This window comes from Gouania willdenowi, chromosome 22 (assembly GCF_900634775.1).
Source record: "Gouania willdenowi chromosome 22, fGouWil2.1, whole genome shotgun sequence".
NCBI classification, from domain to species: domain Eukaryota; kingdom Metazoa; phylum Chordata; class Actinopteri; order Blenniiformes; family Gobiesocidae; genus Gouania; species Gouania willdenowi.
In genome coordinates, this window is record NC_041065.1 from 33,861,132 (window position 1) to 33,887,002 (window position 25,871).

General features: G+C 39.5%; 1 protein-coding gene across 1 annotated transcript; it reads left to right on the forward strand.

Annotated features, from left to right (window-relative positions):
* On the forward strand, positions 1-25,537 carry plppr3a (phospholipid phosphatase related 3a). The gene is given in 20 exon segments (XM_028438151.1): positions 1-348; positions 6,866-6,969; positions 8,900-9,089; positions 12,426-12,463; positions 12,466-12,553; positions 13,240-13,435; positions 16,458-16,515; positions 19,528-19,701; positions 22,007-22,331; positions 22,334-22,423; positions 22,426-22,540; positions 22,542-22,614; positions 22,616-22,798; positions 22,801-22,860; positions 24,003-24,161; positions 24,163-24,300; positions 24,303-24,427; positions 24,429-24,547; positions 24,550-24,723; positions 24,726-25,537. Coding segments are annotated over 19 exon segments (2,739 nt in total). The 5' UTR covers positions 1-348; positions 6,866-6,888; the 3' UTR covers positions 25,079-25,537.
* Positions 25,538-25,871: the final 334 nt, after the last annotated feature.

The window sequence follows — 25,871 nt, forward strand, 5'->3', positions numbered from 1 at the left end:
GTGCGTGTGCATGTGTGGGACTGACTGGACTGCGCGTGACGGGATGCTGAGCGCGTGCAACCATCATCATCATCATGGTTAGATGATGATGATGATGATGGTGATGATGGTTATTTAAGAGGAAACAGGAAACGATGAAGGTGAGAGTGAATATCGTCACTTATTATTATTAGATCCTCCGCTACGTCCCCGCACGCACGCACACACGCACGGTTCGCGGACTGAAAAAGAGCCGATGATGGATTAAAAAGGGACGTGGCACCGCAACACTGGAGCAACACGCACGACCACGCCGGGGGGGAAGGGGGCGACGGGACTCGGTGAATTCCCGCAGCCCGCGGGACAGAGGTGAGTGTTACCGGGGGGACGCACGCGCTCACACACGCGCTCGGTTCAAGTCCCGGTGCGAGGAGCACGAGCCTCAGTATCAGTAGCACATGGCTTTCACTGCTCCATTATTGATGATCTCATACACAACGTGCACTAAAAAAATCCCTGTGTTTCACTCATCTGTACGTATGGAATATTATCCTCCTATCATTATTGATTATAGATTATTGATCACTGATCATAGAAACATGGTGGATGGAAGCACCAATGGCGTTTAATGCAGTGATTATGGATGATTGTGTGTGTGTGTGTGTGTGTGTGTGTGTGTGTGTGTGTGTGTGTGTGTGTGTGTGTGTGTGTGTGTGTGTGTGTTCTGTCTGCAGTGTGTCTTGCACTAAACATGCTCAGAATAAAATATCATCATTATGGAAAATATGAAGTTTTGTCCCATAACTAAAGCATAATCACTAACACTAAGTTTTATACATTACGTGTCGTTCACTAAATTATGACACTTTTGGAGCTATGTTGGCATTTTTTTTGCGTTGGATGGAGTCAGAGTAACAAATGACACTTAACGACAGCCTTAATGACACCTTATTCATGCTAATGACACTTTATTCATGCTAATGACAGGTAATATATAAAACTTATAGTAAAGTGTTACTGTACAATCTTCACCTTATTACAGTTTTAAATCAAATAGTGACAAACATCCTGATTTCAATCTGAAACTGAAATGTATGAATTATTTGAACTAAACATGTTAATCTCCATCACTGAACGATTCCAGATACATTAGCGATACATTGGATCCTCTGTTCATGATTTGATATTGATTTGATGGTGATTCAGTTCAACACAATGTGATACGACATGATGCAACAAAATTATGCCAACAATATAAAATAGTAAATACAGTAAGTAGCTGTGATTCAGTATCGTACTACAGGCAGATGATTTATTGTATTCCTCATAAGCAGCAAATTTAAGAAAAAAAGTGCACATTTTGCTTCTAATCAATACTAGTATCTCTCTGTGCATCAGTTTATTTAACTTCTTTTTAACCTCTTAAAAACACAACATAAAACCAGTTGTTTTCACCAGTAGTGTTGGGATTTAGAACCAGATTCAACATCAGGAACAGGAAGTTGTTCCTCACCTTTAGAACCTGTTTATCACACTGTCACAACTTAAACAGTTAACAGTGACATCATCGATAATGTCTATATTCCTGTCTGCCACAGATAATCATATGAACTGTTCAGCAGGTATTAGGCTAATACCGTAGCATTAACATTTATAATATGAATAACTTTGTTGCGGTACAAATGTGCTTGAGTCCGTGTTCAAAACAAAACGTGCAGCAGTGATGGTGCATTCAATGTGCCTCGGAAACACAAGATAGAATGAAATACAACATAAAAAACGCGAAACTGAAAACAGGAACAAGCGGCTCAGAAAATGGATGGATGAAAATGGATTTTACTGATGCAGGTACGCAGTGACCGATAAACGCTGAATGAACCGATACACTCGCGTTGGGCACGTTTATATCTAGATACTGATTCGTATTGATTAATCTCCACATGCTTAATTTGAACGATTCCAATTCCTAACGATGAGGCATGGTCAAATCAGTTTACGTGTTTTTTATGAGCTAGCTAGCAGATGTGTTTCTGGATCAGATAGTCTGAATTTTCATCCTATGAACGAATTAATTTTTACAATATTTACCAGGAATTTCTCACAGGGCTGTTTTCCACTAGGATATAAATAGTTAACCAAGTTACGCGGTAACGCAAACACATCCCGTGGATTCTTCTTTGTTGGTGTTTGGCAGACTGGGTATCAAAGGTAGGATCCATAATTAAAAAATGTGAACGATTACGGGAGAATCGTAAAGTTAGTCCTGAGTCCAATGGATGCTCGATACTCAACCCTAGAGATGATCATCCTGAGCAACAGTGTCCTGAAGCAAAGAACATTAAAAACATATGGAAGTGGATTAGGGACAATTTGATGAAGAAAATCGTTTTCAGAAGATGACAACATAAAGTAATTCACATCTCCTTTGAAATGGCGTCGCACACAACGGCTAAATCTTCATCTGTCCATCACAAATCCAGAATAATTCCAACAAAAATGTATATCCTCGCAGAAGAAGGGAAAAGATCCAACGTCTGAACTACAATCCACATCGTGATGTTGGTGTCGCTGTTCGCTATTCAGTGCAGAGACAAACTCCTGCTCGCTAGTCACGCAGCAAATCTGACTCTGGATTGGCTGGTTACGTTTATCATCTCTGCTATCACGTATCACATCAACTAGCTTCCCTACCACTGCTACATTACCCATAAGCCACTGCGCTTAAAGGACCAGGCTCACATCCACCCATATAGTGTGATATCCATGAGTGGTATTTTCTTATTGTTGGTAGCCAAAACATCATCAAAATGTAAACACATGTTCCTTGTCCCATTATCAACATTTCCGGAAAATGTCATTAAAATCTTTTCATAACCTTTCAAGTTATCTTGTTAACAAACAAACAGATTAATGCAGGTGTGACCATAAATCTCCCTCTCAATCATACGCAGTAGAGAAAAATAGTTATTTTAACTTTGATTTAAAAATGTTCACATGTGATGCTGACTTCAGCTCTGCTGCAGTTTGTTCCACTTTTTTGCAGCATAACAACTAAAAGCAGCATCACCATGGTTACTGTGAGCTCTGGGCTCCACTATCTGACCTGTGTCCATAGATCTATGAGCTCTGGGCTCCACTATCTGACCCGTGTCTATAGATCTATGAGCTCTGGGCTCCACTATCTGACCTGTGTCCATAGATCTATGAGCTCTGGGCTCCACTATCTGACCTGTGTCTATAGATCTATGAGCTCTGGGCTCCACTATCTGACCTGTGTCTATAGATCTATGAGCTCTGGGCTCCACTATCTGACCTGTGTCCATAGATCTATGAGCTCTGGGCTCCACTATCTGACCTGTGTCTATAGATCTATGAGCTCTGGGCTCCACTATCTGACCTGTGTCTATAGATCTATGAGCTCTGGGCTCCACTATCTGACCTGTGTCCATAGATCTATGAGCTCTGGGCTCCACTATCTGACCTGTGTCCATAGATCTATGAGCTCTGGGCTCCACTATCTGACCTGTGTCTATAGATCTATGAGCTCTGGGCTCCACTATCTGACCTGTGTCCATAGATCTATGGACTAACATGTCACTGATGTATTCTGGAGCTTAATAATCTATTTAATGTCACAATACAGTGGAAATGAAAACTAATGACAGATACTGTCACAGAAGGAGATGATGATGAAATAACAACAGATAGAGAATCTTTTAAAGTGGTCACATCAGGGTTAATATCAGGGTTACACACTCATCTATCATTACATTGTCTGTTAGCTTCATCATCATCATCATCACAACACTACACCAGCTGTATCTGAAAATAATGTCTTCATTTACCTATAGACAGTTTATAGTGAAGCTACTGTACAACTCTGTGGTGACACTTCATGTGTTTTTATTGGTTCTTTTAATTAGTGGTTAACGTCTGCCCCCCCCCCCCCCGTTCCCCCACCCATCCATTCATGTGTCACTACTGGCTCTGGTGTGCTCCACATCTGACAGATTGTTTCACTTCACTGCAGGCTACACACACACACACACACACACACACACACACACACACACACACACACACACACACAGTCCAGATACGACGTTTTGCTTTCATTTAATCATAGCTCTCTTTGATCTGTTCTTATCTTGGCCTCGTCTTCCTCGCTCCTCGACTCACTTCTCACCTCGTCTTCTCTTCTTTTCTCTTCCTCTTCTCGTCGTCCAATCGTCTCCTCACACTTTAGCTGTCATGGACATTATGTTGTCAAAGGCTTTGATTCTTTGTGCGTCTCACTGCCTCAGGGTCAGCTCCCCTTATCTGGGAGAGAAACAGAGAGAGAGAGAGAGTGTTGGGCGAGATAAAGATGAAAAGAAGGAGAGCAGTGGATACAGCTGATGTGTTTACAGATGTTAGAATGTCTAATGTCGGAGATCAAAGGAAAAGTCAGTAAAAAGTGGTCAGTAAGTGATGTTAATTATCCTAAAGGTTTTAGTTTGTTTTTCTTTCCTCCAGCATCTGTTTTTGACCAGATTCTCCAACAGCCTGGAAAACTTCTGAATTCACTGTGAAACTTTGAATGACCTTTGATACCAAATGAGGATTCAGAGACGTAGGGCCTCATATTCCCAGTGAAAATGGAATCAATGTTTTTCTCACGTTTTTCATGTCACGAAAATACCTCTCATGCATGTTTGGGACAATATCACACATTTACTCACTATTTTTCACCAGAAAAAGACTTACTTATGTCTAGGAAGTGTAGAAAAAGAAACAGTTCCTTCCATAAATCCAAAAATCTCGTGCTACGTGTTACGGTTCAACTGGTGATCATGTTATCCCGTGACTGAAAATACATACAGAGCTTCATCTGAAGTGTTGGTTCATGTTATTATGACTGTATGAAATATGAAAAGGCTCTGGTACAAAGACATGTTTAACTGATGGTGTATTAGCTGAACTGGTGATCAGTTTATCTGGTGACACATCACAGCAGAAGCTTCTCAAATCACATGACTGTGCTGGATTTGGTGCAAACCATAGGGTGAGTAAAAGCTTGAACCAATAATGTTTTGGGATCATATCACACATTTTTCCAGTTAAACCAGTGGCTGAGAGATTAATATTTAGTGAATGTTACGTCATCTCATGTGACTTCACCCTCTTGTTTCCGTAAATCATCTGAAACATATAAATGTAAAATTAATAACACTAATTCAGTGTATTATGCCTATTTAAAGTTTGGTACAATTTCAGGAAGTTTAATAACCAGTAAAGTCGTCTAAACAGGAAACAGAAAATCAGATGCTCTACAGAAGGTTATGGGACTGAATAAAACATCTTCATTTTTTACATAAAGATCAATTACTGAGACTTAAAGACACATTTGCACATTTGTTATAGTTTTTTCTTTTTCACTTGTTTTTTTTTTTTCATTTGCCCAATTGTTTGTTTTTTTCTATTTTGTCTGTTTTACAGTTTTCTATTTTGTGCTATTTTCTTCTGTTGGCATTTTTTTAGCTTCTTACTGTCTGCAGGTGAAGAAATTATACAAAGAGACGAAAATTAGCACGAACAAGAAGAGATCTGTGTATGTAAAGTGATGGAGGGTATGTGTCGACGATAAGAAAATTAGAACAAGGAATGATGGGAGAGCTAGAAAGAGGAGGATGAGGGCGGAAAATTGGGAGCAGGACAAAGATTTTAAAGATATACAGACATTGAGAGGCTTTAGGGAGAGCTGTGCATATTTTACTATTCATGCTGTTGTCTCTGGATTCACTCAGACATTCACTGATGGACACAGTGTTTATACACATTGGAGACGGGTTCACTTCATGCACAACTGTGTGGAAACTTAAAAAACCTCGTTTTGTGCAAGTATAAGTAACTATCTATTTGTGCCGTAGTATATAGTCATCTTAAAGATGTAAATGCTTGTTTAATCAGAAATAAAATGGGTTCAAAGGGACCAGAAACAGTGGAAAAGGTGGTGAAACGGGATTTAAAAACCACAGAAATGGGTTAAAAATTTGTAAATCAGAGTGGATAAAAACAGACAGAAAACGTGGTAAAAAGGGTTGATGAAAGTGGCAATATTGGAACAATGAGTTTAAAACTGGTAAAATAATGGGCATGAAAAATGGTGAATATGGTTATAATTTGCAAAATAAGCATGAAATATGGTTAAAAGTGACAATAATGGTCAACATATAGACATTAGGTGTAAAAGTGGTAGAAAGGGTTTATAAGTGATGAATATGTCTGGAAAGTGGAAAAAATGTGTAGAAAAGTCATTGAAATGTGATGTAGAAGTGTCAGAAATGGGAGAAATGTAGCAAAAATACATTAAAAGGATCAAAAATATGGGAAGAAAAAGTGATTAAAATATGGTGAGTTTGGTGTAGTTTCAGATCCATCCATTCCTTCATGTGTCAGTAATGGCTGTGTTCTAACTAGCTTCCAATTATCCTGTAGATTAGTCATAGAGCTGATGTTTAAAAGCTGATAACGTGTCACATTTAGAAGCTCTAAGCTAATTGGTTGAGGATGTAGAGTGGGTCATTCCATAACCAGAGGTGTATAGGTTTGAATCCCGCTCTGTCCCAGACATTCCCGTGTGTCCTTTAGGGGAAACAGTGACTCACTGCGTTTATGAATATGAGTGAATGGACTCATGAATAATATTTGATGCTTGTTGCTGGGGCAGTTTTTGCAAGATTTGAGGCTCTGATTCCTGTCAGGGCAGCTGTGGCTGCTGGTGTAGCTTACCTTCATTAAAAACATCAAAGCTTTGATTTGGTGCTGATCATAACATATTTTTCATGAATGAAGTCATTAATGTGTCATTGTTTCATGAATGTTAATGCTTTTTTTATCCCAACAGGCTGTGATTGGTCCCATCACAAGATGACGTCCCCCAAAAACAAAGCCAAGAAAAAACCTCCCAAAGACAGCATGACACTGCTACCATGCTTTTATTTTGTAGAGGTACGTATCACAGACAGTCGTCACAAAGTGCTTCACAGTATTAAAAATTAAATAAATAAAAGATCATGCATTGAAATACGGCCAGATTGGATGAGAATCATCGCCAAAACAAATGTGATTTTCTGAGTCCAGAGTGTGCAGGTCTGAAGGAAGTTTGTTCGGTGGCTTTGAATGATCGTCTCCTCGAGTTTTAAGACAAGTTTGTGGGACCATCAGCAGGTTCTGCCCAGACAACCTCAGGCTTGGAGTTTAGCTGTAGGGCTTGATTAGGTCAGCGATGAAGAGATTAGTCTGACCATGTAGGGCTTGAAAGGTCAGCACCAAAGTTTTGAACTGGACACACGATATTCAACAGTGAGCTAGTGAAGAGATTTCATCACAGGTGTATGGTTGGTGCTGGTCAACTCTACAAAAAAGCATGAATAATCATTTCAAGCTCCTCCAAAGACACCAGTGTTGTGCTCAAGACCACAGTATCCGAGACCAAGACTTGCCCAAGACCAGAATGCACCGAGACCAAGACAAGACCAAACCTTTTGGGAGTAGAGACTGAGTCAAGACCGAGTCAAGACCAAGACCGAGGCCATAAAATCAATTTGAAAAACCATGACAAAGTTGAACAGTTAAATAAAATTATCTCTTAGTTTTAGTTTCTTTAAATACCTTTAACAGCCAAAAAAAGGTCATGCATGAATCGAAGATATTTATCATTTTACCAAGTTCTTCTTCACATTAGTGAAGTTGAGAATAGCAGAAATCGGTGTTGGTGGTTTTGACAAAAAAAAATCCAGAGTTTGTGCAATCTGAGACCGAGTCCAGACTGAGTAAAGATGCTTTCAAGTCCGAGATAAAACAAGACCTTTAAAATGAAGACAGGCTTTGACTCCTACAACATCCACCATGGCTCAGATCACCTACAGTAAGTGCTGCTCAGTAGTGGGCATGGCACTATCCGGGGCATGATAAACGTCTCAGTTTTTTTCTGAGTTCAGTTGAAGATTGTTGTCACTTAAAGCTGATATCCAGAGTTTCTGATAAATCTATGTTTATGTATCATTCTTTTGAATTCATAAAAATCTGTAACTAGTATTTTTCTGTGATCTACTGCTGGTGGTCATTCATATACATAATGTATATACAGTAAGTCCCTCCCTCATCCTATAGACCCCTATACACATAGAAATGATCGCTGAGTGCACCCGCCAATAGGCTTCCACTTCCTGTTTTTTGAGACTGTCAATCAAAGTGAATGTAGAACTGTGCACTGTGAATTCTCTTGGAGATGAATAAAGTATCTATCTATCTATCTATCTATCTATCTATCTATCTAAGACCGTGCGTCACAACATCAAACAGACATATATCAATGTGACCTGATGCAACTTTGTTTTATTCTACGATGCACATGCACAAAAGTAGAGGCGTGGCTTCTGGTAGAATGGGAGAGGCAGTGGGAGGAAGTGGAGTGGTTTAGGGCGGGACATTGAGACGTTTCTCAGAAACTCCAGATATCAGCTTTAACCACTACTTAGTTTGTGACAGGCAGTTAATTAGGGAGCTCAGTTTGTGAACTTCAGAAGCTTTAAACGAGCAATACACTGAAGATGGTCAGAAAGAGATGGTGGGAAACATCACTGAACTGCTGGTCCTGGATTACCCGAGCGAAGAACATACAACAAAAACGGAGAGGTCCCAGAACAGAGCCCTGGGGCACGCCACACAGCAGGTTGCATGGCTAGGACTTAGTGTGATTGACGACACACTAAAAACTACCTTCCCAGCCAGGTAATAAGGAGAACCACTGGAGCACTGGACCAGACAGCCCAATCAGATCACGCATCCTGTTTATCAGGATTTGGTGGTCGACCGTGTCCAAGGCTGAGGGCGGGTCCAGCAAAACCAACACTTTCCTCTTTGCTTGTCGTTGCAGCTCCCTATAGTTCTCTCCTCCTTGGTGTCGCTCTACTTCCTGGAGCTGACAGACGTGCTTTCTCCAGCGATGGTCGGGTTCCGTTGTTACGACCGTGACCTGTTGATGCCGTACGTGGACACGGGAGACGAGCTCATTCCTCTGCTGATGTTGCTCAGTTTGGCGTTTGCTGGACCTGCAGCTTCAGTAAGTTCAACAACTCACATCAAACAATGGTTCTATTGTTCTATTAGGGCCATAAATGATACAGACATTAATGCATCGTTTAGTTATTGTTTCCAGGCTTTTACTTTAAACTGACAAACATCAAAACCAGACAAAGAAAAACCTTTTTTTTTCCTGTAAGAATTTTTATATAAAATCCACGCAGACAACACGTGTAATTTTTAGTCAAACACAACAATAAACTTACCATAAGAAAAACAATGTATTAGTACTAATAGTAAACAAACACGTTGTGTCACTAGTAGTACTAGTAAAGATTTGGGCTTTACAAGTAACATATTACTGCTACACAAAATCATCTATTTGTAGATGATTAATTTGTCCACTTTTAAAGACAAATAAGTTGTTTGTTAAAATGAGGCGTTTAACGTCTAATTTAAACTCTTGATAAGGGAGATTCCATCTCTCTGTACTTCCTGATCCGTCTGTGAATAAAAGTGTTTATTCAAGGTCATCCACTCAGGGCTTGTTACGGGTTACAACAACAGCTGGCAACGCCAATAAAGCTGGTGTCAAATTACAGGCACTCGACGGCGCCTGTTGGCAGGCTCAGATCTGTCCAATAGGAGCCTTTTTGGAAAGTGTCCAATCAGAAGAAAGCAGGCTTTCATCAAGTGGCGCCTTAAGGAGAAGCTGGAGTAGATTAACACGTTGGCCGTTCAATTGCGTAAATAAAAGCTTTTTGGACTTTAAATGCACTCCAGTGGAATTTAAAAGTCAATATTATTTATTTTAGGGGTTTGTGTAACGTGACTTTCATTGGTAAAATTATGCACCATCATCAGGTAATTGATGAGAACAATTACGTTGATACACATTTAATATAAATACACTAAAAAGCAACTTTTATCAGTTCTCAAAGCTGTTTTTTCTCCAATTGATTTCCCTTGATTTGATGGAGGTCGAAACTATAAGCAATTTTTTTAGACATTAATTAATAAATCATTTTTTCAATCCATTATTCAGTTCATCATATAAGAGAAAATGTATTTTGGGGTATATTTAGCAGATTTACGTGATCTTTTGAGCTCTTTTTAACGCACAAAATAAAATAAACAATGTCACATGACCTTTTTTATTGGTATCAGTTAAAGACGCATTGGGCTGGATTTGAGAAAAATAAACATTCATTTGAAGTTTTTTTAATGTTAATATTTGATGAAACGCTCTAAACCAAAGAGAATGAGTCCACACATATTTCCACCTATTGCCTTGATAGATTTTCTTCTTTTGTTCAGACTCTGATTTTCACGCCCACTTCTGCTGACGTGAAGTCAAATGACGCTGGTGCGCGTTCACCACGGCTTGGAGAGGCGCCCCAATAACCTGCAAATAAAAACAATGAGAAAAAGACGTTTTGGAGACAAAGAACACGAGCACAGTGGACTAAACTACTGTTTGGTTCCACAGACGTACGCAGAGGCATGTGCACGAGTCTTACAGTAAACGGTCACAGAGAGAAATGACATATGTAAACAAACAACTGTTAATGTTTGTTAATAATAAACTAATGTCAACATCAGATCACGTAACAAGAGAAAGTGAAACACATACAGGGGCGCAGTGCACGCAAGAGACCCATGGGATCTATTTTCATAATCCATGTATGAAAGATATTGATAATCCATGTTACTGTTTTAACAGTGTATTCCTGCTAACCACACTATGTGACAGAACCTGATCACCACTTCAAAATATCTGTCTGAACCCGACTCGTCCGGAGTAACATCAGGGTTGGGTCAGGTATCCATCCTGTAGTTACAGTAACTGATCAGCTGTGCTAAATACAAAATACAGCTGAACTTTAACCTATAGTACGTACAGTAAGTAGATGGTTGTGTTGGACAAATAATGCACCAAAATTCTTTACTAGTAAAACTAATGTTTGTATACTAGTATTACTAGTACACTCAAAACTGTCTACTAGTAGTACTACTGTATTACTAATACACTGGAAAGGATAAAAAGTTGACTTTACTTGAAAAAATATTCTAATTTATGTTAACATTATTAGATTAGATCATAGATTAATTAAATTAATCTATGTAAATGTAAATTAGTTTTTTAGGTTAAGAAGTTTTCTTTTTTTAAGTCGTCAGCTATTAATATATGTTTTTACAGTGTACTGTAGACTGGTTGGAATATATATATATACTGTATAAATATAAATACAGTATATTTTATATATACTATTGTTCTAAAACGTGTCTCTGAGGAACCAATAAAGCACAAGTTGTTCTTTATTGAGGATGATGAATGTTTCCATTGATAAATACACACCTGACACATGCACTACGATCAATAACCACACTCTGATAATCAATCAGCCATACAGAAATGACAGCAGTCATCAATCACTGTGATTAGAAGTGATCACCATTCAATAGTGTCGCTCACACCGTGAACCACAATCTCAGCCTATCACATGTTCTTCTTCTTCTGCACATGTAACATATAGATAGACGTATAGAGATAGATAGACATACAGATAGAGATAGGCGTATAGAAAGACGTATAGATAGACATATAGATAGACGTATAGAGATAGATAAATAGATAGACGTATAGAGATGGATAAATAGACGTATAGAGATAGATAAATAGATAGACACATCGATAGAGATATAGAGATAGACGTATATATAGAGTTAGACATATAGAGATAGACATATAGAGATAGACGAATGGAGATAGCTATAGATAGATATATAGATATAGATAGACATATCGATATAGATAGAAATATAGCGATAGACAGACATATAGAGATAGATAGATTTAGATAGACATATAGATATAGATAGACATATAGAGATTGACATATAGGGATAGATAGATATATAGACGTATAGCTAGATATAGATAGAGATAGATAGACGTATAGAGATGGACATATAGAGATAGAGATATAGAGATAGACAGACATATAGATAGAGATAGATAGACATATAGAGATAGACATATAGAGATAGATTGATATAGATAGACGTATAGATAGAGATAGATATAGACATATAAAGATAGACATATAGAGATATAGAGATTGAGATTTAGATAGATATAGATTTTGCTGTTTTTTTGTTTCTGCAGTCACTTTAATTGTGTTTTATTGAGTCTTTTTGTGCTTTTTAACTTTGTGTGTTTTTGGAGGTATTTTTGTTGTCGTTTTGTTCATTTTTGCAGTCTTTATATGCTCTTTTATGTGTTTTTGTACATTTACACTTAATAAGACTGTGGGTGTGTTCTACATGTGGCCCATGTCTTCTATAAACCATAAATGTTTCTCTCTCTGTAGGATCAGATGGGGGGGGTCTGATGTACTGTATGCAGTCTAAAACTCAAGGTCATGTCCAAAGTCTGAGGGCAGCATTCTGGCTGGAGGCTGCAGCTTCAACCTTCCTTCCTACGCAGAAACTGTGCGCTTTGTTGGTGTGTTCACCTCCTCAACACACACACACACACTCACTCACTCACAAATTGTGCATTTGTTTGTAGAACATAGTGTTTTTTGTGTTTTTCATTGTCATTTTGTGTATTTTTTTTTTCATTGTGAGTTTTTTTTCTGTCATTTTGTGAGTTTTCTGTGGTTTTCAGGTATTTTTTATCGTCATTCTGTTAGTTTTTAAAATCATTTGTGTATTTTGTTGTTGTTTTGTGTTTCTGGAGTCACTTTTGTGTATTCTTCTGTCGTTATGGGGATTTTTTGTTGCAGCTTCAATTCCCTCCTACGCAGAACTGTGCACTTCATCGGTGTGTTCACCTCCTCAACACACACACACACACACACACACACACACGTCTTAGCTCTTAGCTATTTAAAAATGACCCTCCACTCCATTCACTTGATAAAACTGAGAAGTGAGATGTTTTTATGGAGTAAATGAATGGTGACATAAAAATGAAAAATATCTGCAGGCGTATTTTATATTTCATGCTCTAAAGTGAAAAGTCATTAATTCACCTTGTGCTGAGAAGCTTTTTAAATCTTCCACCTGATTGGTTCAAGTTCCACATTGTTTTTCTGCAGCTTGGTGTGAGGAGGAAGATGAAGATGAAGATGAAACCACCTGAGGCTTTTTACCTCATTTACTAACCTCTCTCTCTCTCTCTCTCAGGTGTCCATGTTTTTGGTCTCCTAGCAACAGCCCTGGTGACAGATGTCATCCAATTGGCCACCGGTTACCACGCCCCCTTTTTCCTCACCGTGTGCCAGCCCAATTACACGGCTCCAGGAGTGTCATGTGACAACAACGCCTACATCACACAGGACGTGTGTATGGGAAAGGACCAGTACGCCATTATGTCAGCCAGGTATAGACACACACACACACACACAGACACACACACACACACACACACACAGACACATACACACACACACACAGACACATACACACACACACACACACACACACACACACACACACACACACACACACACACACACACACACACACACACACACACACACAGACACAGACACAGACACAGACACTTACACACACACACACACACACACACACACACACACACACACACACACAGACACAGACACAGACACACACACACACACACACAGACACACACACAGACACACACGCTCAGTCCTTCTCATCAAGTCTACTGTAAATCCCTGGATGAGAACTTGCTCCGCCCGTTTTACCCAGCATGCATCAGAGGAGGCTTGTGCGTACTCCAGCTATATTTCCCAGCATGCACTTCGAACACACACATTATTACTTTGTTATTATTACCATTTGATAATTTCTTATTAATTATTTTTCAGTTATTATCATTAATCATTGAATTAATAAATATATGTATCTACTTCATCCTTCTACCATTAATAGCCAACATTATTATTTATTTTTATGACTGTTTTGTAAATATGTTTTCCTTTATGTATTATTATTATTATCTATGTGGTACAGAGCAGCCATAAGTGTCTGATTGTAAATGATTTTCTATCACCTATTGTCTGGTTGTTTGTTCATCCAATTAGCCATGATCAGATTACATATTTATAGCTACTGTTAATATACTGTATTAAACAAAACACACACATTTATTGTATTTACATTTTTGTTCATTTTTTTATTTATTCATCAGCAAATGTTTTATTGGTTTACAAAATAATATTTACAACAATGACATTTACTCAATGATACATATTATTGTCTTTGATGTTTACAGTGGAGCACACATACTACACACACTACACACACTACACACACACTGTTGTACACAACGATGTCAGGAAGTTTGCTTTGTCCTAAAACGACGAGTAAGCAAAGTCTGCGCTAGCGCACTCCGCTAGTCCGTTCTCCAGGTTTGTTCTCATGAGTCCGTACACAGGAGTTCACTCGTATAGAGTATGTACTTAGAAACGACCAATGTGTCACATGTTAGCACTGATAGCATGAGGTCATCAAACGGGGAGGAGCCACAAGTGCCATGTGCTCCATGTGGCATTTTGTGTAAGTTTATGTCATTTTCTTTATTTTGGCGTGTTTTAAGAAGTCATTTTCTTTGCTTTTGGACTCATGTTGTGTAATATTTGGTCTTTATGTGTTTTGTGTATTTATGGGGGTCACTTTACATATTTTGTTTGTCATTTTAAGTATTTTTGTGTACTTTTTGGAGTCATTTTGTTTGCATACTTGTGTTTTTGTGGGTTTTCAAAGTCATTTTGTGTAAGTTTATGTAATTTTATGTATTTTTAGAGTCTTGTGTGTTAAATGACTTTTCTCACAGTTCTGTCGTTAGCATTATAAATCATCAGAGCTCCTCAAGGTTTTTCTAATGTTACAGAAATGCTGAGCTGGCATGTTGTGTTGTGCAGAGGAAGGCATACATCTCTCTCTCTCTCGCTCTCTCTCTCTCTCTATCTATATATACACATATATATATATATATATATATATATATATATATATATATATATATATATATATACTGTATATATATATACTGTATATATACATATATATATAGATGTATTTAAATACAAGTCAGTAAGTGCCATGTTCATGCAACATGGTGATAAAAAGATTTAGAGCTATTACACAATATACCTTTAGAATGCTTTTATGCTAATATCTAAAAGCAGTGGAACATTCATTCAAACATATTTTCATTGAAAGAGGATTAAATGAGATTAGGATTGATAGGAAGATGAAGTGGTTACAGCTGTGTGTGTGTGTGCGTGTGCGTGTGAGTGCGTGTGTGTAACAATAAGGATGCTATCACTTCTAATGTTTGTACGATCATTCACTAATCTGTAGAATAAAGGAAGTGAGCATCATCATCATCATCATCATCAGTTGTGCTGGTTTGGTCCTGATAAAACCACAAAGGTCAGATAAACAAACATGTGACGTATGGTGTGAGAGGTTCAATAACACATGGTGAGATTAGAGAGAATAAAAAGATAATCCTGGATAAACAAATGTAAATTTTGCTGCTTTTACATTTGTTGGAACGTTGAGCGTTTCCTCAGATTTAATCCATGACAATAAAACAGATACGACAACTTTTATCACAGAAATGTATTTGATCTGAGGGTCACATGATCAACATTTAGAATAAAAACCAATCTAGCATCAATTGGTTGCTGTTCAAAATCATTTTCATTGTGTTTTTGTGTTTTTCAATCTGAGCATTAACACAGGAAGGAACAAAGGTTGTCAATTTGTGTTTTTCATATTTTATTGTTGTATTTTTTGGTCATTCAGTGTAATTTTTTCTCTAAGTTTTTGTGTGTTTTTGTTGTCGTTTGTGTATTTGTGTGTAGGACAAAAAGTTTGTGTGTTTTCTGAATGCTTTTTTCTTTGTCATTTTGTTGGCATTTTTGTTCATTTTTGTTGACATTTTGGATATTTTTCTGTCATTTTGTGTGTTTTTGGAGTCATTTTGTGTATGTTTATTGTTGTTTTGGAATATAAAATGAACACACACACACACACACACATAGCGGCGTGTCAATGATGTCTTGGAAAACAATGTTTATTATTATAGAATGAAATGAACACTATTAGCATTATTAGCTTTGACATTGGCTGACTCATCTTCTGCTGGTGTTTTCTATAAACGTCCTGTTGATTCTTCAGTCATATGAACGTCTTATTAGCCACATTAGCCACATTAGCCACATTAGCCACATTAGCAATCTGTCCATCATTAGTGACGGTTTCATGTGTCACATTTTCAATCCTCACCAAACAAATAAAAACCAAACAAATGGAATAAAACAAAGTTACTTTAGTGTTTGTTTTCTTCTTCTCTTTATTTAACTCTTCTACACTAACTACTGTATTCCTCTTTCTCCCTTTAGGAAAACCTTTCCCTCCCAGCATGCAACGCTCTCTGGCTTCGCTGCTGTTTATATCTCTGTAAGCACTTCCTTCGCCTTTACTCGCATGACGCTGACATGTTTGTGATTGTTTACGCTGCTCATGTCTGCTCGCTCTATTAAAGCTGCTGGAGACCATAAGAATGAAGTAAAAACACATCTATGGGACTCCACATCCCACAATGCAATGCACCAAACTTTTCCAACAATATCAATAAGACAGAGTTTACAGTGGAGATAAAAACTAACTTTCGAGCAGCAATTTTAACCATTTTTTAAGCAAATTATCCTGTATTTATTGATCTTTGAGGCGCAAATTAAGTCTTTATCTGATTATAAAAAACTTATAGTCCCCAGCAGCTTTACATGAACTGTAACATCTATATCAGTGGTTCGTGCCCCCTTTTGATTAAAAAAACAATTTTTAGGTCATTTCGTCGCAACAAAAACTGTAAAAATGCACAAAACGACTAAAAAACACACAAAAGTAAGGAAAAGTACTTAAAAATGACTCCAAAAACACAAAACAACAACAAAAATGCTTAAAATGACTCAAAAACACACAAATACAGAAAAATCACTCCAGAAATGACAAATACACAAAATTACAGAAATACACAAAATTACAGAAATACACAAAATTACAGAAATACACAAAATTAGTCCAAAACACAAAACAACATAATTGCTTAAAATCACTCAAAAACACACAAAGTTAAGAAGAAATGGGCAAAAGAAATATAGAAAAAATGACTCTAGAAACACAAAAATGATTCCAGAAAACCAAAAAGATAATAAAATACACAAAACGACAGTTGAATAGACAAAAAGAAAACAGCAATGACTCCAAAAACACACAATATAACAGAAAAAAACACTTAATGACAGAAAAGTATTCAAAAGGACTATGAAAATAGACAAAAGTGCCCAACACAGAGGTTCTCAATATTGGGGTCAGGACCTTATTTGGTGTCATGAGACACAAAGGGGTCGCCAGATGCCTTCAAGGTACTAGGGATTTATTTTTTTGAGCCCATTTTTGCTTATTTTTACTGTTTTCCTGAAACTACACTAAACTCGGTCCTGTCTCCACATGACTGTTTGTTCAATGTTCATGTCTGTCGCGTTCAACCACCATCAGCTACAGTGGGGGGTCCTTTATTCTGGGGGTTGCTATAGGGCTGAAAAGGTTGAGAACCACTGGACTAACCCGGTATTTTCCACTGGATACGTCTCCGCTGCTCCACGGCACCGATCCGGTATTTCACCGCTGTCCACCGTCCGGTAATTCACACCGGTTGCGTTTGTAGAGCGCCGCGGTGCGCTCCGGTTTGAACGACTGTGACGTCACGAGACAGATCAGTTCTCACGATATTTATATAATGCGCGAGAACGCAGTTAATGTATGTGTTCTAACACAACAATAAACAGATAAACAGCTCAGTGTTCCTACGAAGGAGAACTAGAAGGTTGGACTCTGGATTTATCATAGACACATTTTTATCAACAGCAACAGAGACGAGATAAAAACTGTAAAACATGAACTAAATCAAAGTTGCTGCAGTTTACAGTGAGTTACAGTATGAAAGGAATCAATGTAGTGGATGTGAATTTGTTTTTGCACATTATGACGTTTTGGTGACGTATTACTTGAAATATAATCTGAAGTGTTTTATTTTGAAAAGTAACTCAATATTTTATTGTGGAGTACGTGCTTAATTTCCTGTTTAGCTTCATTTGCTCTGTAGTGATTGATGGGTCGTGTTCCGGTGTCCACTAGAAATAGAAGCCCTGTGTATATCTGGTGGAGGGCACCATACTACCACATCTGGGAAGGAGCAGACACGCCCCACAGCGACACGGTGGAAATTAACACATAGACTGAAATGGAAACTTATCAGCATATGAAGTCAAACACAAGCTTACAATGACAGACGATCATTTAAAGGGACCATATGTAGAATTTGCAAGTCACCACCAGGAGCCAATAGGTGTTTGAGGCGTCTAGTCTGACGGAAATGAAAAAGAATCCTCCACTCTCGAGCTCTCAAGGGCGTCAACGAGACAATACAAGTGTACAGTTATTTCAGAGATGACATCTTCATTTATTTCACTTCAAGTGAAGCAGTACGTAACCCTGCAGAGTTCAGGGACGACTCTGCTGTAATTAGGCTTATACTCACCCAACCGGTGCAAAATAGGTAATACAGGTATTTATTAATGTATATATAACTATGCAATTTGAAAAAATAAATCACATATGGCAAAACAGCTAAGGACGTGTGTCTTAACACTCACATTTTGATTTTAGGTATTTCAGACATATTTAAAAGTTGAAAATTCTAAATAATTTTACATATGACCCCTTTAACAAGTTGTTTTGTGACACTAAAAATGAGAGTTTTTAAGTAGATTTTAACAAACTTTGCTAAAAAGGTCATTAGTGATCAATGTCTGCAGCAGCGTTTAGCTACAGGCTAACTACGCTAACTGTGCTCTGCAGCTGACTGCAGCATTATGTGAACTGTATGTTAAAGCAGTCACACACACACACACACACACACACTCTGTAGTGAGCCACAGGCCACATCACTGCTGCATCGCTGAGCTCACTTTGTGCTCATTAAAACAGAAAAGCAGCTGCTTTACACAATATTCTTTTTTTTTTACAAGTAGCACATTTTATATATTGTTTCTTTACGTTTCATTGACTCACGAAATACTAATTAAATCATGTATCAATGTGAATGTGAAATATGAATCCCAACATAATACACAAAATAACTCCAAAAACACATAAAACGACAGAAAAATACACAAGATGTTCACAAAGTAACAACAAAAACACAACAATAATCCTGAAAAAACTCATTAAATACACAAAATAACAATAAAATCACACAAAGCCACATTTAAAGGCTCCAAATTACTACAAAAACACACAAAATGTAAACAGAATTACACAAAATGACAAAAAATATTCAGAAAATTACTAAAAATCCACAAATTGGCAATAAAATGTAATAAAATGATGATGTTTTTCCGTCTGCAGATGTATTTCAACGCCAGCATCAACAGTACGACCAAGCTGCTGAAGCCTCTGCTGGTGTTTGCGTTCTGCATGGCGGCCGGCCTCTCCGGACTCACACAGATCACCCAGCATCGTAGTCACCCCATCGACGTCTACGTGGGATACGTCATCGGGGCCGGCATCGGAGTCTACCTGGTCAGTGCCTGTTTATTACGTTACAGAAAAACACATTCACGCTCATTGGCCCTCATTTAGCAACCTTGTGTTAAAACAAGTGTAAATGTGAGTTCACGTTGTGTCCTACGACAGGGCTAACGTGTGATTCATGATACATTTGTATTTGAAAATCAGCATCCTCACATCTAAGGTGGAGCAAAACAAGGATGTGCTTTTTGAACGTGTGAAAACTGGATTTAAAGGATCTCATTTAAACGCTCTGTGGAAGCCATTCATCTACTGAGCAGTAGATGTCTGCCCCCCTGTGTGCACTGAGAACAACTTCACAACATAGATCCTGGGAAGACACACACGGACATGACGTATGTATCAGCCTCGATCTGCACGCTATAAGGCAATAAATATCACAATAAAAAAAAAATTAACGATGGATACACTTTTAAAAAGCCTTAAAAATTACTAAATTTCACCTATAATTCATCACATTTCTGAATAAATACTGCAGCGCATATGTAAAAGTTTAAGGAACCATTTACATTTAAAAGCATAAATTAGGTCCCATTTCCGTCATACAAGCAGAGTTTCTTATTATTTATTTGTGAATAACAGTTACGTTGTGAATGAAATCTGAGATTAAACTAGATATTAGAGTAAAAATATATGGTGGTTTTGTAATAAACTCTATGATATGAACAAGACGTTTCCAGTGGGAAAAATGCTTATGTTTGTAGTTGTAGCTGGGCTGTGTAAGTCATTAAGGGTCAGTATGCTAAATGGGCGGGAGGCGTGTTACCAGGGCTCCTCCCACTGTACCCTACTGTGCAGACTCTGGCTCCAAATGATAGATGTAAATGGCCGCTAAGCGCTGTATTTTGACTTCAAGTACGTTGCGTGGGAGGAGCTACAGTACACTCCACTCATGTATAAATATATATTCCTATTTATCTGCTGCTGAAACTATGAGGAATAAAGGATATGTATCTTCTCTACTGGTGACTGTTCCTGACTGTTATTGCACTTTAGCTGAATAATCAGTATACAGTATTAAGTTTATAATGTTATAAATAAATGCTGTCAAATTAGTGAACAGACAATTTCAAACATGAGATTAGACATTCCTATGGAACACAGACTGATTGATTAATGTGTGTTTTTGTTATCGACTAAAAAGCTCCTTTTTTTCTCCTGCCTTGTTTTTAAACTTTAATCTATATAAAGATTTTTCTTCTTCTTTTTTGGCAGCCTATATATAACTGCTGTTTCTATTAGGGAGGAAAGAATTAATCCGATAAGAATTCTCTGGATCAATTCACAGTTCATTTTAAGAAAGCTTCTCTCGCTCTAGTCTTTCACGTTGAGGGGCGGGGGAGGGTCATGCTAACCTCCTGCTATGGTTTATTCACACATTCTGTTTCTTTTTCTTTCCAAGGATGGAGATAAATTCCAGGTTTCACACACATTGATTTATTTGTGGCAGGCCGCACGTTTCACAGAGATTATCTTTATTAGGACTTTTTTAATTTGACTCGTCCAGCCCAGTCACTTTTTATAGGCCTGTACATTATTATTTAATGTATACATGAATGGGTGAAGTTAACATATTTAGTATTTTATTTTATCTTGTGCATTGTTGGAATGTCACTGTTAAATAAATATATATCTTTTTTTAAAACTGATTTATTCTTTTGAAGCATTAATATTAATTTATGCAACAGTAATGCTTTAATTTTGTGATGTTAATAGTAAGTATAAATAAGTTGTTTTTTTCATTTGGGGGTCAAAAGAAAAATAGAATTAGATTTATAAACCACAATGTGTGTAATATATACAATAATGCAAAAATTATGTAGACATAAATGATGTTGAAGACAAAAACGCGTCGTTTAATGTTAAATTCTTGATAAAATCTTTCTGCTTCAGTTTTTACACTGCAGTACATAACATGAGCTGCTGGGGGGCAGTGTTGTGTCACCATTTACATTGGGAAGAAGAATTGCACAATAAAAGAAAAAACCAACCTAAAGTCTCAAAAGTTTGGAAACATTTTCCTGAAAAGTTATATTACATACACACTGAGATAGAACAACAAATTAATTCATTTATATTTTGTACAGTCGCTGTGTTTTATGGCAATTAAAATGTTTGTTACAATTTATTGAGAACGACTACTGGGGGGAATGTTCCCCATGCCCCGCCCCCCACCCCATCCCGCTAACTCCTCCGTGTAAGCCGAACCACCACTAATAAACTCTGGCCCTTTGGGAGACACTGAATTATTTTATTTATTTATTTTCGTTGCGTTGAACGTTCTCTCTGTCCTCAGGCCGTCTACGCCGTGGGAAACTTCAAAGCGTCAGAGGAGGACGCCCCCTCCCTCCAGAGACTGACCACGGCCCAGCAGAAGGACGGTCTGAGGGTTCTGACCCAGCGAAGCCACGACTCCTTGTACAGGAAACCCCCCCGGGTCTCTGAGAAGCAGGGAGGAGCTGGGGGCGGGCTAGGCTCCGGCGCCCGCAGCAAAGTCCGGCGTGAGAAGGCGTCGCTGGCTCCCCTGAAGCGGGCGAGCGCCGACGTGGAAGCTGCTGGCCACCCGGGCCCCATGGGCAAAGAAACCATGGTGACCTTCAGCAATACGTTGCCCCTCGTCGCCACGGCAACAGCCCCATCTCGCCCTCAGAGGAGCCCATCGCCACGCAGCGTCACATGACCTTCCACGTGCCCTATGACCCCCAGAGGTCACGGCACTGGTGACAGAGTGGAAGCAGCGCTCACTGGAGCTGCGTAGCCAGAGCTCGAGGGATGACGAGGAGCAAGAGGAGGAGGAGGAGGGTGAGGAAGAGCGGGCGGGATCGGGAGGAGGGGGGCGACCACGGGAGACCCCCTTCTCTGTATCCCACCGTACAGGCCAGCAGCAGCACCAGTGTTCCCACCTGCAGTCAGGATGGCCGTGGCCCCCCCACTGGTGTACATTCCTGGGGAGGCTCCCCGGCCCCCGCCCGTCTCCCCAAAGAGTGCCAAAACACGCGCCAAGTGGTTGTCTCTGACAGAGGGGGGGGTGAAGGAGGCCGTCACCTGGACCCTTGCTGTGTCCACCCCACGGTTGCCCAACAACCAGCCTCCCCCACAGCCCCCCCACAGCCCCCCAACCCAGCCCCCAGCCAGCACAGAGTCACTCAGGTGAGGCCGACAACACGAATTGCCACGAATACCATCATTAAAGATGGTTAATTTAATACTAAAACTTTATCAGCAGTATTTAATTCTACAAATAATAACTACATCTGTCATACTGTATATATTATCTTTGTGAGTTTGAACCCTGGAAAGTAAATCAAATTTTAGATGCAGCTCATTGGTGACATAGAGCTCCTGAGGGCCCTTCACATGGTCCATGTGGGGCTACTTATGGCCCGCGGGCAACCATGTTGGTGACCAACCTATTTTCATATCACTTTTCATGTCATATTTTTTCTCTTTTTAATGTAATTTTTGCTACATTTCTCCATTTCTGGACACTTCTACATCACATTTCAATGACTTTTCTACACATTTTTTCCTTTTTTAACTTCTTTTCACCATTTTTCATGATTATTTTTGCCAATTTATTTACATTCACCATTTCTTATGCCCATTATTTGCCAGTTTAAACTAATTGTTCCAATATTGACACTTTGAACCCTTTTTATTAAACCACTTTTTCTTTCTGTTTTTTATCTACTCTAATTTACAACTTTAACCAATTTCTTTTCCACACCATTTTGGTCACTTTGAACCATTTGATGAGTGATTAAAAAACCAGGATTTCCATCTTTAAGATGACTATAATAATAATAATAAATGTTCCTGGATAACAGTGGATATTATTCAGATGAATAAATAAATGTGGTTATCACAGATTCATAGAACAATGGACGCATCATTTTACTGACTTTATGGATGGACCCCAAAATCTCCCCTTTATTCCCCTCCTATTAGAGATGGTCCTGTCTCCACATGACTGTTCTTTCAATGTTCATGTCTGTGTTCAACCACCTTCAGCTACAGTGGGGGTCCCTGATCTCTGGGACTTTTATTTTGGAGGGTCCCTGCTCTATGGGACCTTTATTTTGGAGGGTCCCTGCTCTCTGGGACCTTTATTTTGGAGGGGTCCCCGCTCTCTGGGACCTTTATTTTGGGGGTTGTGACCTGAAAAGGCTGAGAACCCCTGAATATGCAGAGTTTGGTTCATCACTACTCACTGTACAAAGCACTGGATCTGTTTTCTGACGCTTACTTTTTTGATTCTTTGATGGATTCTAATGGATCTTGATCTCTTTCAGGTTATTGCCATGTCAAAGCCACAAGGTCAAGGGATGGTCGGCTCGTCCGCTAAGATGTCTGAGGGCGGCTCCTCCTCCGGGGGGGGCTCCAACTGCTCCGAGTCCCCCTACTACCGGATCTCGTCTGATAAGGACAGCTGCACGGGGAGCAACCCGGGCCAGCATGGCCGGCAGCGGCAGCATCGTCACCATCGACGCCCACGCCCACCCCACCACCCCCTTGGTGCGGGTGTCGGCCGCCAACGGCAAGCCATGGGAGTGGAGGAACACCATCAGCGGGAACATGTTGACCACCAGTCAGGGGGTGGGGGCGGGGGGGGGGCGGACAAGCACCGCGCAGCCCTGCAGCGCCAGGACAACGTCAGCCACTACCGCGACTACCGGACACTGCCCCTGAAGAGCGACTCCCTCTGCTTGTCCTCAGCCCGGCAGCGGTGAAGGGGCGGAGCTTCCCCCTCCTCCTCCCCCTCCTCTTCCTCTCTCCCCCCTGCCACCTCCGCCGCCGCTGTCGTCTTCACCCCTCCCTCCGCCCCCGCCCCTCCAGTCCCTCCCCGTCACCCCGTACCTCCCCACCATCACCCAAACTCCTCCCAGATGGCTCCGCCCCCTCCTCACCCATCCTCGCAGATGGCTCCGCCCCCTTCTCACCCATCTGCATCCCAGCTACCTCGACCACACCCTTCCTCCTCCTCCTCCCATTTACCTCCCCCCCCTCACCCGTCCCCTGCATGCCTCCCTCCCCTCACCCATCGTGCTCCAGCATGCTCCCCCACCCGCCCCCCCACCCTGATTTCTTGATGGACGGCCACAACCAGATGCTGTCGCGCTCGTCCACGTTGCCTCGGCGTCCCTCAGGCTCCGCCCGCAGCCACGTGGAGCAGGAGCACTACTACAAGGCCCTGCAGAACGAGCGATGTTATAGTGACAGTGACTCCATCGTGGAACGTCAACAAACTCAACACGTGACCAACTCGTACCGACTGGAAACAGACAAAGGAGGTCAAAGTGAGGGAGCCTCATTGAAAAAAAGCCAGGATGTTGTGATTAATATTCGTTTATCCCTGATTTCAGCATAATTTTTCCCCATTCAAAGAACACAAACTGAAGAGGTTTTTTCCCTGAAACAGAAACATCACAACGAGCGTCTGTAGATTCTCTAAATCTGCTTCGCTTCGACTCCAGGGGATGAGACGAGGAAACAAAAACAGCTCCAGGACATTTTGGGTCTCAAACCAACACAGATGTTTGAGGTTTTCCACAGTCGCACCTTCATTTAAAGCACACGGACCTACGGCAGGGTTGGGGTCAATTACAGTTTTCATTTCCAATTACATTTTCAAGTACAACTCAAATACACTTAAAGGGACCAGCATTTTTTCCAATTCCAACTGAAATTCCAAGTATTATTTTTTCGTTGAAAGTCAAATACAATTAGGGGGAACACTATATTTAAAGTTTTATACGTAAGGACACATGCGGCCCTTGGTCCTGATCTTGTGCGGCCCCCAAAATAATTACAGAAAATACAAAAAACAAAAACACGATACACTAAAATATACCAAAAAATACAAGCAAAAAATGACAGAAAAACTCAGAAAATACTCCAAGAACGCACAAATCTACTTTAAAAATGAACAAAACAACAGTGATACACAAAACGAATCTAAATAACACAAAAACGACAACAAAAATACACTATATGACTAAAAAAAAACATATAAAATTACAGAAGTACAGAAAAAGTCAATAAAATACAAAAACACAATGCAACAATTTGACTTCAAAGACAATACATTTTACAGGAACAATCTAATCATCTAATTTAGTTTTTCACCTCTTGGTTCCTTGTTAGGATTCATAATCAATAAA